Source organism: Dermochelys coriacea, chromosome 10 (genome assembly GCF_009764565.3).
Source record: "Dermochelys coriacea isolate rDerCor1 chromosome 10, rDerCor1.pri.v4, whole genome shotgun sequence".
Lineage (NCBI taxonomy): Eukaryota > Metazoa > Chordata > Testudines > Dermochelyidae > Dermochelys > Dermochelys coriacea.
Window position 1 is genome coordinate 62,800,452 of NC_050077.1, and position 14,955 is coordinate 62,815,406.

The window sequence follows — 14,955 nt, forward strand, 5'->3', positions numbered from 1 at the left end:
AGATGTCTTGTGTATAATACATGACTTTTTGCTTCCAGATATAGTGCACTGAAACACTGTTGATAGAATGTATTCTCTACCTTCTCTTTTTTTCTTTCCCCCTATTCTATTTAGAGTGTCTGTAACGTGGGTAGAGCCTGCTCCCAGAAACATTGCTGAGGGTCGTCCCAGTGGTGCTACCTGCAGTAATAAACAGCATGCTAAGTGATAACTGCTTGTAGCGTCAGACCCATAATTAGTTACTGGCTTTTCATCTTCAGTTTAGCAGAGGGCTTAAGTTTGAAGTAAAATGCAAAGTGTTGTCCCCCATTATCACAGAACCATCTTTCTGGTATTATTCACTTCTAAAAAGTCCACAAGATGGTGCAAATGGTGTTTTATATTCTCTTATGTAGATGCCTAAAGGATCAGATGACTCTTGGGCCCAGAAATTGTATAATACACATTTGAATAAATGTGCACTCTTCGAAAAACCACGTATGTCAAACAAAGCTTTTATCATACAACACTTTGCTGACAAGGTAAGGATTTTTTTTCCTTTGCAATAGTTGCACATAACTCTGTGTACAGATCTATATTACTTCTGTGTCAAAGTGAGAATTATTTAAGGTGTTCAGTATAAGCCACAATTACTAGCAGTAACTTCTGGCTCTGAATGCAGCACGTCCTTGAAAACCACTTTATGCTTTTATAGCTAAGGATGTCAGCATGCTTGAAGTCTCAGAATACCCCTCTGCGATGTAGATATTATTATCCCCATCTTTCAGATGGGAAACTAAAGCAGAAAGGAGATGTGACTTGCACAGGGTCACAGAGCAAATGTGTGGCAGAGATGAGAAGACGAAAAAGATCTCCCAATTCCTAGTTCCATGCTTTAACTGCAGACCATCCTTCCTCTAAAAGATTACACCTTAATTTGTTTACATACCACAATGTAATATTACAACACCAGTTCTCCTATTGTGTATTTCTACTGCATGTTTATGTCAATATCTGCTCAGCTGAACAGTCACCATAACACAAACTCATTCTGCTGTCATTTCAATGTGCTGACAACAAAGAGAGTCAAACACACCTCTCTTCTTGTCACTGGAGCAACATGTGCTTTTCTTTTTTTTTCACCTGGTGAGTGAAAGCAGCTCTGTTTAATGACCTGGAAGACAAAGTAGGTTGGCATGTATGTTGCTAGACTGGTTCTTACCAGGTGCTTAAATTTACTGAGCAGCCTAGAAAATTAACTAAAAGAAAAAAAAATTTTGAAAGAAAAATTTGAATCTTCATGTGAAGGAGTTAAATTCTGGGTTAAAACGACGCTATATTGAAGAAGGCTGGGTGAGGATTTTGTTCTCATACAACTCAAAAGAATTTTCATTTATAATATTTATAGGAGCTATGTGGCTATATTGGTAGTTCAACATGTGCTCAAGAATAACATCATCATGTCAGAATCAGGAGGATTTGTGGTCTTTACTTGAGCTTACTTTGTTTCCTCTCATGTACTTGAATTTATGCCTGGAAAAGGTGAGACTCTGCTTTGCCTCTGTTCTCCACCATGTCCTTGATAATAGCAAATAGTTAAGAGAATGCTTATGCTTGCTGCATGAGCCATTTCTCTGCTGGAAATCATGAAAGAGCAAAAAGATAAAGCATTAAACTCTTTACATACTGTAAAATGCATTGAGCCTGGATTCATGGCAGGACTAAGTATTATCTAGACCATCCCTGACAGATGTTTGTCTAACCTGCTCTTAAAAATCTCCATGATGGAGGTTCCACAACCTCCCTAGGCAATTTATTCCTGTGCTTAACTACCCTGACAGGAAGTTTTTTCCTAATGTCCAAACCTGTTTAAAATATGTTTGAACTCTATACTGAATAGTATAGTTTGGGTTGGGGAAGTCCCAGGCAGTGGCAGTCATAAGCACATGTAAGACTGAGGAATTACCAATGTTAAGTCATTTAGTCTTTCATATATGTACAAGTTAACATATACAAACATTTTCGAACAGTGCGGTGGGTGGGGGGGGGAGAATCATAATATGGGCCTTAGCTGGCAAGGTTTGTAAACTTGGTTGTTCCCTGAAGGAATTCATAGAGCTTTTTGCCTCCCTTTAGTGGTATTTTTTTCAGCTGGGAAGGTTCATTTTAATGTTATAAAGTTAGGGTGAAATTCAAAATAGGGCTTAAATGGTAGATGGTTTTTGTGTGGACCCTGTGCACAGAGGTGAAGTTCACCTTAATAAATATTGTAGCGACTTGATCAGAGTTTGTTCCATAATGGCTAATGAGCATTGAGAGCATTGTTTTATGTAGAGGAATTTGGGGATTTATTTTTGCCACAGCTATGGGAATAGTTTTGATGCCAGTGTGTTACAAAATGGGTATGGCGAAGTTCTTAATGAAGAGAAGAGGACTGTGGGCAGATGCTCCATCCATAGACATGTAGCTTGGAGAGACAAAACCAGTGAAGTTCCTTTTTGAAAGAGGGCATTCATCTCCAATTCTTGATCCCAGTCCTACTAAAGAGGTCATTCTTTTTCAGTGAACATTTAGACCACTGCTGATGCAACCCCTGTCTTCCTGGGGTTAGTTTGAGAGAGGCACATAAATAAATATCTCTTACTATCTCTGTATTTTTAAAATACCTATTATGTGGATTTGGGGCAATTGGTTTTCTTTTCCCCCATTCTTAAGTCAGGTAAGACGTCTCTGATCAGTTTTAGTTTGAGGCCTGTGGCCTTTCTTTGAGTCCAAGAGAGTCAATCTTCCTGTGATAGAAAATTGAATTAAGAAGTGGGGATCATTATCATTTATAGAGTCTGTTGTCTTTTGAATATATACCTTCAATTACTATTGAAGACAGCTGCCTATTTGAATGTAGATGAAGATCTTTGTGCAGCTGACTGTAGCAGTGTGACCAGTTTTACCTATCTCATGAGATGGGTTATCTATTTCTCAGCGAGGTCTGGCTTTTATCTAATTTTACAGCTATGTTAACTGAAGCACAAGGAGGTGAAGTGGCTCAGCCCAGATTCTGGCTCTTAGTCTCCATAACCACTCAATCACACTGTCTCAGCAAAGGCATCTCTGCACATGTGCACTTTGTCTTGTTTAATACAATTACAGCAGTTATGCATATGTTGTGGTTTAAAGTGCCGTTTTTTATTAGAAAGTAACCTTTCTTACAAGCAGTGTTTGTCATGCAAGCATGTATTCAATGACTGATATTTTAAACAACATGAATAGTAAACTTTTTAATTTCACAGGTTACAGCTTGTGAATCCTGCATAAATGAACTCCTAATGAGTTTTTGTAGAAAAAAATCACTTTTTTGTGTTTTTAGGTGGAATATCAATGTGAAGGTTTTCTGGAAAAGAACAAAGACACAGTTTATGAAGAACAAATCAAGGTCCTAAAATCAAGTAAGGTTAGTGTTGAGGATTGATTTTTTTTTTTCCCCCTGACATGGGATGTTGAGTTAAAGGTCAGCTTTTTTTTATATAAGCGTTAGAAACTAAAGTTGTCCCGTCCTCCCTCCCCACTCCCAAGTCTAAATGGCCCTCTCCACTTGGGTATAGTTTCTATTTATTTAGTTGTTTGTACGTATTTAGAAAGCTATGGGGCATGATCTCACTCCCATTGAAGTCTGTCTGTATTTAGCCATAGATTTTAATGGAATGGGATTGGAAAATTGGTTTCGAAAACCACAAATTAGAAATTGGCTTGGTATGTTTGCTGATTTGCTGCTTGCAATATTTTTTTATTTTTAGCCTTACATGAATTTTCAATAAATTTTCACTGTAAATTTGCTTAGGCTTTTTGGAAGATATCAAGGGATCTTGATGGATCAGAATAGGCTTGATTGTTCCCTTGTAAACTGCACACCTTTTGATTTTTAAATGTTTTGTGAAAACAGAATTTTCTTGTCTGTCCAGACCAATTAAACGTAAACAACTACACCTTTACGCCGATATAACGCGGTCCTCAGGAGCCAAAAAAACTTACCGTGTTATAGGTGAAACCGCGTTATATCGGGGTAGTGGGATTAGAGTGTACAAAGACATAATGCGCTTTGAAATTTTACTAGGAAAGATATTTTTATTCCTTTAAGATAAAAATGTTTGTAAACTTGCGAACTAAATCATTTTTGTTAGTAGGGGTAGAGGGTCTCAGGTAGGGGCGCAGGAGGGAGACAGGAGCCGAGCGAAGTGGTGGCAGCAGCAAAACTGCCCAGCCCGGCGGAGTGCGCAGCACCCCCGGCCGGGGCGTGGGAGGGAGGCAGGAGCTGAGTGAAGCGGCGGCAGCGGCAAAACTGCCCAGCTTGGCAGAGCGCGCAGCACCCCCTGGCCGGGGCACGGGAGGCGCGGAGCCAGGGCCGGAGCACAGACCTGCCCCCTCTGGCCGCAGGCACCTGGGCTGGGGCATGAACTTCCAGCCATGAGCTGCCCCCTGGGACACCGCAGCCTGGCCAAGCCCCGCCGCGTTGCCCCTGCATGTCTGAATCAACCCTGTTCCCCTCCCCCTATTATCCAACCCCTCGGTCCCAGACCAGCACCCCTAACACGCCGCTCAGAGCAGCGTGTGGGAGACCGACATGCTGATGCGCTGATCCACCAGAGCGCACAGTCCCACCCCCCAGAGTGCTGCTTTACTGCGTTATATTCGGATTCGCGTTATATCAGACCGTGTTATATCGGGGTAGAGGTGTATACAAGAAAGCCAGGTTGCCCCTATGTACCTGTTCCAAAAGCCAAATCAAAATGAGAACCCAGTAAAGCGGGAAAATGTACATTGGCTGATCCTTGAAGGTGTTCTTTATTTTTAAACTCCATGGGACTATCCCATTTAAAAACTTTAAAATATTACACCAAGGTATAATGTGTGACATGCTCACTGTTGGAGAAGAGCTACTTTCTCTTAATGGTAGGAATGCTAGCTATTTCTCTTCTGAAATGAAAATGTAAGTACAAAATGTACTTCCTGATGGCAGCTATTGGGGATTTGCTAGCTGTAGAGCTCCAGACAGGTTGGAATAATACCCATACAATCATTAATGCAGCTGATAGCTATCCCATGGGAAATTCCAGTATTGTGTCATTTGTTTACATCCTGAATTGGCATACCAAGTTGAAATATCTAAACTTTTTATGGAATGAGAAGTTACAAACATTTTCTGTTCAGCAATGTTTCATTTCAGGTCGATGTTAACCTCTGTGACCACATGAGCTGCTGTGGTGCCTCCTGGGAGTTGTGGTTGTGGATCCGTCATGCCCCTATTCTCCCCTCTTGGCACTGCTGCCCAGCCACAGTGCATCAGCCACAGAAAGAGACTGTCAGGCATCATGGGGATCTAGTCTGGCTGGGGAGCATGATCCACAGAGAAGAATGGGGGCATGAGGGATCTGGACCTATAACTCCCATAAAGCATGGTGCCAGCTCAGGCAGATGCAGAAATTAATGTCAGCTTGATCCAGTCCCACCTGAAATGAAATGTTTTGATTTTCCCAATGGAAATTCCACCAAAATCAGTTTTTTCCCCACAGAAACTTTAGCTTTTGGTGGAAACCCCATTATCCAGTAGAAAAATGTTTCTTTGGAAGTTTTTCAGGCAGCCTTAATTATTAGTAACTCTTCACAGTAGCTTTTGATTTTCTGGTTTAATTCCTGATTTTAATCTACTTTTTTTGTTGTTGTTGCTGTTGTTTTCTGGGTTCGCCATACATATTCAACAGAAGGTAAACCTAAAATCTAGTGTATTACTTATAATTCTAATAATTGCTTACTTCTGCATCATTACAGCTTCTAGAGATTTATGATGTTGCGGAGAAAGTTTGGTCTATTCAAAGTGCACAGCAAGCATGCTTCCCTAGAAGGGCTACGTAATGCACAACTTGAAACGTTAGCCTGCTCTAGAAATTAGTCCATGGCACTTATTCGAGCATGTTTTATTCCAGTGCATGTAATATATGAGAGTTCTCAGTTTTCATGCTTGCTGCTGGCATGTATTAGCAGCATGTCTGTGAGATCATCTGAAAAATTCACGTGAAATGAAAAATGCTTGCTTGTTTCCTACACATGACTTGTCTGCCCTTTGATCTGTGGTTTTTGTTTCTCTTTGAGTACTGCCAGTGCCCTGTGAAACCGAGAGAGGTGCTGAGCCAGGAAAAAACAATGAAGACTCCCTCAGTAGTGCCCTATTTATATGTACAATCTTTAGTATGATCCTTCAGTTCCAATGGTAAAGAATTGCCATGTTTTGCCCCCGTTTCCACACACAATAGCAGATGATGCCTTAGAAAATGGTGACTTTTAAATTAAGTTGAACATTTTTACACTTAGACCTTCACCTGAGGGGGATGATGAGCCTCATATATTTGATTCCTTAGAAACACTGCCCATCAGCAATGCAGAGCCAAGGAAGGACGCACTCTTTTGTGTTAATGCCAGTAGCCTACTCATCTGGATGAAGCTTATTAAAATTCAAATCACAATTGGCTTCCTTACTTAACTGATATAGACCCACACAGTTTGTATGAAATGGCTTGGATATGTCTTTTAGATATCTAGGCAGTTGATATTAATCTTTTTCTATTAGTTCAAGAATTTCAGATTTCTTCTGGCCCCCATATTGTAACTTTATATTGCCCTGGGCAGCTGCGTCCTTTTTAAAACACATGATGCTATAGAAATGGCATGAATGTTGGGCTAGCAGATTGCATCACTCTGGTACAGTTGCACGGACTGTTTCATTGATCATGGTGCACACTCATCAAATTTGATAAGGCAACTAGTGATCGTTCCTTGTCAGCCATACTTAGCTAATTGTTTTATGTTACTAAAAATGTAATGTTCCTATTTCTTGGGAATAAGAGAACACATTCTAGTTTAAAGATTATTCATTTATAGGTAGAAGGGCTCAGGTTTCCTTATTCTGGCAATGTTTCTGAGGTGCTACACATTATCTACCTGGAAGCATTATCTGTAGTTACCTGTATAGTTACTATTGTTTCAGGTTGCTATTATAGCAGAGTTACATTTTGTGGTCATTGTCATTTACAGTTGCTGTGAGGGAGGGAAGGAGACCAGAGCTGGGTCCCAGAGGTTGCTTGGAAAGACTGTGCAGGTTCTTTCACCATTCTTGTTGATTGCCAGATAGAATGGATCTTCAGCCGGATAAATCCATCCTCTTTCTAGCTGATGGGTGTATTTTAAAGCTATTAGACCGGAGTACTCTATGGAGCCTTTTGGGCCATTCAGTCTCCTTTCTCAGCTAGAGAGGAGCCTGACGCACTACTGGAATGTCAGAGGAGGCTTTCTTGATGTTCTCTTCTAGCATCCAAGCTGTCCTATACAGCAGCATTTCTACACTGAGAAAACATCTGTAGCAGTGTGTCACAGGGCAGGCCTGCTGGGCAAGTGTGGCACTGCTGGTGCTGCCTGCCTCCATTTCCCCTCACCCAGGTTTTGTCTGTCCCTGAGATTCTGATGGCTCAGCCCCTTCATCTGGGTTACTCTGAGTCCAGTCCCACTTCAAGGTAACAAGTTCAAACACAAAGTACTTTCTCCCCACTTGGGCTCCTTTCAGTCTGTCCCGGGCTCATTCCCCAGTCCCTTCTGGGTTACTTTTCAGTCTCTGTCTCTGGAATAGAGCCCTGACTTCCAGGCTCCTTCCCTGGAGTCACCATAGTCTCCTGTAGGCCATCACTCAGAGCCTTCCATGGAAGCCTATCTACTGTCTGTGGTTCCACACTCAAACTGAGTTCTCAGCCCTTTTAATGAAATCACCCAGCTAATCAGGACCAGCTGGGGGAAGCAAGGGGGGGGGATGGCTGATGTGCCAGAGCCCAATTATCCTTAAAGGGATTGCTAACCTGTGACAGTGTCACAGACTGGCTGAGCTGTGAAGCTATTGCTGGCTCTATGCACAAGACTCAAGTCATGCCAGAATTTGATGCCAAGACATCCACAAATACAAACAATTTTATCATTAAATCAGCACAGGCTTGCACACCTCATGTTGCTCTTGCTTACTCTGTCCCATCTCCCCCCTCCCCCACCAAAAGAAAAGAAAACTGCTTACAGATAATGAGCTAGGATTCTAACCATCTTAGATTCTTATAGAAGATAATACCATTCATTCTTTGTACTTCAGCATCAGTACTCTGCTATTTCCATCGGAGGATCTTAAGCAGCACTATAAATTATCAGTTAAGTCTAAAACCTATCTGAGGCAGACTAGTACAATTATACCCATTTCTAGATTAAATGGTTTGTTCATTGTGTCACGGTCACACAGCCACTCAAAGCTAGGAAAAAGAACCCGGCATCCTCATTCTCAGACCCCTGCATGACCCTTAGACAGTACTTCTTCCCTTCTAGAATACTCACCTCCTGATTCTGAGAGGTAACTTGTTTTTCCTACTTCTCCACCAGTTTAAGATGCTGTCAGAGTTGTTTCAGGATGAAGAGAAGGCCCTTAGTCCCACCTCAGCAACCTCTTCAGGCCGCATGCTTCTGTCTCGCACTGCTGTAAAACCCGCCAAGGCCAGACCAGGCCAAGCAAGCAAGGAACATAAGAAAACTGTGGGACATCAGGTGAGTTGAACCAGTGACTATTTCCATTAGAATAATCTTTTCCCCTCCCCTTCTAGTGTCTTATTGGTCTCATACTGTGCAGCGGTTTTTGTGGTCACTGCTCAGGAGTGTTGGTTCAGACGGAAAGGCCACCATCATGGCTCTCAGCAATAGGTTCGGCTCATCCCACTACCTTTTTCTTTTTAAGTGTTGTGGAATCTTTAGCTTCCATCAGGCATTGCCAACAAATGGGCAGTAGGACTTTGATTAAGGATCGGATACCAGGATTGCTAGAATATTGATAGAAATCTTCAGCAAAAACTATGCAATACATGTAAGAGAAGTAGGCCATGTTTGAGCATGTATATTGCTTTAATTTTTTTGTGGGTGGAGTACCTCATGTTCACGTATGATACTTTCATGAAGACCTTCTCTCCCAGCCTTGCATGGCCATGTAAGAAAGCAACAGTTTATTGTACACAGCAATATAGGATGGCTGCTCTTAAAGAGGACTTGCTCATCTAACTCTGATAGTAACCTTTAGGATTGCTTATAGCTTACAATTTGGACTGTGTACAGTGTTAGGGCCAGATAAAACACACAGTTAGGGCGAGTTTTTTCAAAAGAACTCAACGCCCAAACTAAGTGACCATGTTTTTAAAAGAGCTTAGCATGTTGGATGCTCAGCTCCTGTGAAAATCTGATCCCTGGTTACCCTGATTTTCCAAGGGTTCTGAGCTCCCACCAACTTCACTTGAAGACAGTGGGTGTTCAGCACCTCTAAAAATCTGCCCCGAAAGTATAAAGTCCTTACCCTAAAATATCTAGATGTATATATCAAAATTAAAAAATAAATATGCCAATCAGCATGACCATAAAGCAAATCTCCTGCCCCATCACTTTCCACTTATTGACAATTACAAAGCCGGATTAAACAGATGTCTTGCACTATGACTTAAAACTTGCCAAATTTAGGCTTTGGCAAACTCTGTTTCAGAGTGGGACCCTGCCCTGAGAAAGTCTGGCCACTAACCTACTGGGGATCTAATAACTGCCAGGAGTAGAGCACAGGACAAAAAGTGATTTGTTGGCACTGTCGGTCCTCAGTTAGTGTTTTATAGATGATTGACAGCACCTCGAATTGCACACAGGAACAAACAGGAGCCCTGTTCATTGTTTGGAACCCAGGTTTATATGCTTGTCAACCTCCACCACTGTACTAGTGAATAACCACATTCTGCATTGGCTGAAAATCTGAGTGGCCTTCAGGGATAGTTCCAGGTAAAGCCTGTTCCTGTAGGTCCAGCTTTTCAGGTGTACCACACCAAGTGATAATCTAGATACTGGTGTATGGTGCCTATATAAGCATGGGAAACTGTGACAAGGTCCTTATTAGAAAGGCAGGGCGGCAGCCCCTGAGCCAGTCAGAGATGATTCAAAGCCACTGTGTTTCTTGGGAATCCAGGACTAGTGATGGATCCAATAAGACCCTAGGACTGAAAAAGTTGAAACAGGCTGGCAAACCTCCAAAAAAGTGAACAGTCACCAACCACCTATCAGTTTCTACAGATCTTTCCTCTGGTAGAAATCTGTTTTACATGTCTTTCATCTGGACTGATTTTAAACCAGCTGGGAAAAAGTGTCTTTTGTGATATTTTAACATGTCTGTTCAGATTGTTGCTGATTTCAGACACAACATGCAGATTTGGGTGCTAGAATTTATGCTGCCCAGGTAAAGGTTCAATACAGAATGTATTTCCGTTGTTAATATTTAACCTCACATTTGGATATGTCATTGCCCACAAAATAGAATGTAGTTCGATATTCAAAATAGCTGTCTTCCAGCTCCTGCAGCTTGTGTGGTTGCACTTCAACTCAAGCATTTGTGTATCTTATGGCGATATGATTACTGTTGATTGCACAAGAGTGTTGCAGTGTATATGAATTGCTTCCAAGAACCACCAGAATTTATAGTTTGGATGCATACACTGGGGCAGCACATAACCAAACTGCTCTATTGAAATTTGTCTTTATGCTGGATTTTTCAAGACAACCTCTTTTATCTAATAAAAAAAGTTCCCCTTTGAGGTCATTTCAAACAAGACTGAGTTTCATCATATTCTGATTTACTTTTTGTTCTTTTTTTTTCTTTTTCTTTTTTACAGTTTCGGAACTCTCTTCATCTGCTGATGGAAACCCTTAATGCTACAACTCCACACTACGTGCGTTGCATTAAGCCCAATGATTTCAAGTTTCCATTCACGTACGTTGGTTCATAAATGGTCTCTGAGAACATAGTATACATCACTCGACAGCAGAATAGTGTATCCTGAAAGCAGTGGGATACACATAATAATAGCAGATGTTTGGTACTGAATCAGTACTGAAGAATCAGTACTCATGACAACTTCTTTGACTGAAATCTACTAGTTTGCATTTCTTATGTTGTCACCATTTCTGAACTTGGGTTCTCATACAAAACTTGGCTAGAGCTTCACTTAGAAAGTCTGCCATTTGACAGATTTTTTTTTTTTATATATATAGGTTTGATGAAAAGCGGGCAGTTCAGCAGCTCAGAGCTTGTGGTGTTCTGGAAACTATCCGGATCAGTGCAGCTGGCTTCCCCTCAAGGTAGGTTTGCCGTTTCTCAGATTTTCAGAAGAGGCATTTTCATTGTGAGAGTTTTCCATTGTGTGGCTAATACCCTTTCTGTTTCTTGGTACAGGTGGACGTATCAAGAGTTCTTCAGCCGCTACCGTGTCCTGATGAAGCAAAAAGATGTCCTTTGTGACAGAAAACAGACATGCAAAAATTTGTTGGAGAAGCTGATTCTGGTAGTAGAATTGTAGCTTTTAAAACCTATAAATTAGGGCTATCAATTAATCATAGTTAATGCACGCGATTAACTCAAAAAAATTAATCATGATTTTAATTGCACTGTTAAACAATAGAATACCAATTGAAATTTATTACATATTTTGGATGTTTTTCTACATTTTCATATATATTGTATTCTGTGTTATAATTGAAATCAATGTGTATATTATTTTGATTACAAATATTTGCACTGTAAAAATGATAAACAAAAGAAATAGTATTTTTCAGTTCACCTCATACAAGTACTGTAGTGCAATCTCTTTGCTGTGAAAGTGCAACTTACAAATGTAGATTCTGTTTGTTTGATACATAACTGCACCCATTAAACAAAACAATACAAATATAGATTTTTTGGAGGGAGTTAAATAACTACACTCAAAAGCAAAACAATGTAAAACTTCAGAGCCTACAAGTCCACTTAGTGCTACTTCTTGTTCAGCCAATCGCTAAGACAAACAAGTTTGTTTACATTTACAGGAGATAATGCTGCCTCTTCTTATTTGCAATGTCACCGGAAAGTGAGAACAGGCATTTGCATGGCACTTTTGTAGCTGGCATTGCAAGGTGTTTACATGCCAGATATGGTAAACATTCATACACCTCTTCATGCTTCAGCCACCATTCCAGAGGACATGCTTCCATGCTAATGATGCTCATTTAAAAAAAAAATTTGTTAATTACATTTGTGACTGAACTCCTTGGGGGATAATTGTATGTCCCCTGCTCTGTTTTACCTGCATTCTGCCATATATTTCATGTTATAGCAGTCTGGATGATGAGCCAGCACACTTTGTTCATTTTAAGAACATTATCACTGCAGATTTCGCAAAACGCAAAGAAGGTACCAATGTGAGATTTCTAAAGATAGCTACAGAACTTGACCCAAGGTTTAAGAATCTGAAGTGCCTTCCAAAATCTGAGATGGACAAGGTGTGGAGCATGCATTCAGAATTCTTAAAAGAGCAATACTCTGATGCGGAAACTACAGAACCCGAACCACCAAAAAAGAAAATCAGCTTTCTGGTGGTGGCATGTGACTCAGATAATGAAAATGAACATGCGTCAGTCCACACTGCTTTGGACTGTTATCGAGCAGAACCCGTCATCAGCATGGACACATGTCCCCTGGAATGGTGGTTGAAGCATGAAGGGACATATGAATCTTTAGTGTATCTGGCACATAAATATCTTGCGACGCCAGCTACAACAGTGCCATGAGAATGCCTGTTCTCACTTTCAGATGACCTTGTAAACAAGAAGTGGGTAGCATTATCTCCTGCAAATGTAAACAAACTTGTTTGTCTGAGCGATTGGCTGAACAAGAAGTAGGACTGAGTGGACTTGCAGTCTCTAAAATTTTACATTGTTTTATTTTTGAATGCAGTTTTTTTTACAGAATTCTACATTTGTAAGTTCAACTTTCATGATAAAGAGATTGCACTATAGTACTTGTATTAGGTGAATTGAAAAATATTATTTCTTCTGTTTTTTTACAATGTCAATACTTGTAATCAAAAATAAATATAAAGTGAGCATTGTAGACTTTGTATTCTGTGTTATACTTGAAATCAATATTTTTGAAAATGTAGAAAACATCCAAAAATATTTAAATAAATGGTATTCTATTATTGTTTAACAGTGTGATTAGTCGTGATTAATTTTTTTAATCGTTTGAAAGCCCTAATATAAATATTGATCAGAATCCTGAATTATACAGATAGTTTTTGAAAATGTGTTGCTCCCCCTCTACAAATTTGAAAATAGTCATAAGTTATTATTAGTTGATAGGGATTTCAAACAGCAGCCAACACTAGTTTAGGAAAATCATAGTCTCTCTGAGTGTTATATTGTTTGCTGGATTTGGTGACACTCACTTTTCTTTTTGAAGCTTTGGAAGCATCAGGCCTTGGCTGCTATTAAGGATCAACCATTCTTTTTAGTGTCAAAAACGGGATGTTGCTTCAGTGAGTGTAAGTCACTCCAGTGTTGCTGTGTGTGTAGTGGGGATTTGGTTCTCTGGTCTAGCAGAGACTGGGAAGACAACAATTTTAAGCCTTGGTGGATGGAGGGACTGCCTCACTTAATTTAACAGCAAGTTGTATTAATCTTGAGGGTATAATCATCCTGAGGATTCATGCAGGAGTCTCTCTTTCCTGGTCCAAACAAAAACCCGTCCATCTCCTTAACAGTTTTCAAGTACATAAAAGGTTGTTACAAGGAGGAGGGAGAAAAATCGTTCTCCTTAACCTCTGAGGATAGGACAAGCAATGGGCTTAAATTGCAGCAAGGGTGGTTTAGGTTGGACATTAGGAAAAACTGCCTAACTGCCAGGTTAGTTAAGCACTGGAATAAATTTCTAGGGAATCTCCATAATTGGAGATTTTTAAGAGAAGCTTAGACAAACACCTGTCAGGGATGGTCTAGATAATACTTAGTCCTGCCCTGAGGGCATGGGGCTGGACTAGATGACCTCTCAAATTCCCTTCCACTCCTATGATTCCTTAATTCCACTTAGCACAGTGAGATCCTGCCACTGCCGTACCACCTCTCAGCTGTCTCCGTGCCCTTGCTCTCCTACACAGAGATGCTCTGTGCAAGCTCCCTGACAGCTCTCATGCATGTAGCCAGTTTCCAGCCTAGGGGAGCAGTGGTGAAAATAAACAGCAGGAGAAGGAGATTTTCCAGCACAGGAAAGGCAGGACTAAGAGTATTGTCCTGCTTCCAAGAGTGAACAGCTCCCCATCTTCCAGTACAGCACCAGCTGCTGGCTCCCCTTAACTTTAAGAATTAGCTATTACTTAAATCATCTGGGTATAAAACAAACAAAAAATCATTAGAGTTACACAAGAAATTACTGGGGTTCCTGGGGATTAGCCAGTATACAAAGGGTTAATGCATAGCACAGACAGGCTCCAAAACAGGATCCCATTTATTTCTCAACCAGAAGGTGATTAATCATGACTCAATGCAAGGTATAGGTGAGGAAAAGTAAAAGCACACAGATGACTTGCCATGGAAATTAAAATCAGAAAGCCACCTAGCTTGCTGAGGGGCAGCGTAAGTATCAGTCAATTGTATTATACCAACAAGCATAGAATGCAGTTTATTTTTTCAAGATTCCATTTAAATGCACTTGTGTGCATATGTTCTCCCTGTCATGTGAGTAGATTCCTTTTCTTGTGTGTTACTAAAAGCATTCAAAGCAATAGGAGCAGCTGGAGCTTTCAGCTTGTCTGCCAGTGCTTGCATACCGACATCAAATAATAATCAATAGTACCTATTAAATAGTTGAGGTTATTGCTTTACCTGTCAAGTCAAAGTACACACAAACGATTTCATCTTGTTTTTCCACCACAGCCCCTCCCAAACCTTCCTTCTTCGCCCCCCAAGTGTTCTGCAATCATCTCGACTTGCTCTGTCCATTATGCCTTGTTAGTTTTATTCCATACAATTGTACATGAGGGTTGGGGCACAGATATTTCCCCTGGGCTAGTAGGCTTGGTT

The 14,955-nt window shown here is 40.6% G+C and overlaps 1 protein-coding gene across 20 annotated transcripts in view; it reads left to right on the forward strand.

Annotated features, from left to right (window-relative positions):
• Positions 1–14,955, forward strand: part of MYO5A (myosin VA) — a 203,691-nt gene that overhangs the window by 133,293 nt on the left and 55,443 nt on the right. For 12 of the 20 annotated variants that reach the window (XM_043494658.1, XM_043494662.1, XM_043494668.1 and 9 more), the window contains exons 13-19: positions 396–521; positions 3,344–3,427; positions 5,733–5,735; positions 8,434–8,595; positions 10,740–10,837; positions 11,119–11,205; positions 11,300–11,408. In XM_043494658.1, coding sequence (XP_043350593.1) covers positions 396–521; positions 3,344–3,427; positions 5,733–5,735; positions 8,434–8,595; positions 10,740–10,837; positions 11,119–11,205; positions 11,300–11,408 — 669 coding nt within the window. The remainder of the gene's footprint in view (positions 1–395; positions 522–3,343; positions 3,428–5,732; positions 5,736–8,433; positions 8,596–10,739; positions 10,838–11,118; positions 11,206–11,299; positions 11,409–14,955) is intronic. The other 8 variants (XM_043494660.1, XM_043494661.1, XM_043494664.1 and 5 more) reach the window with 1 other exon arrangement.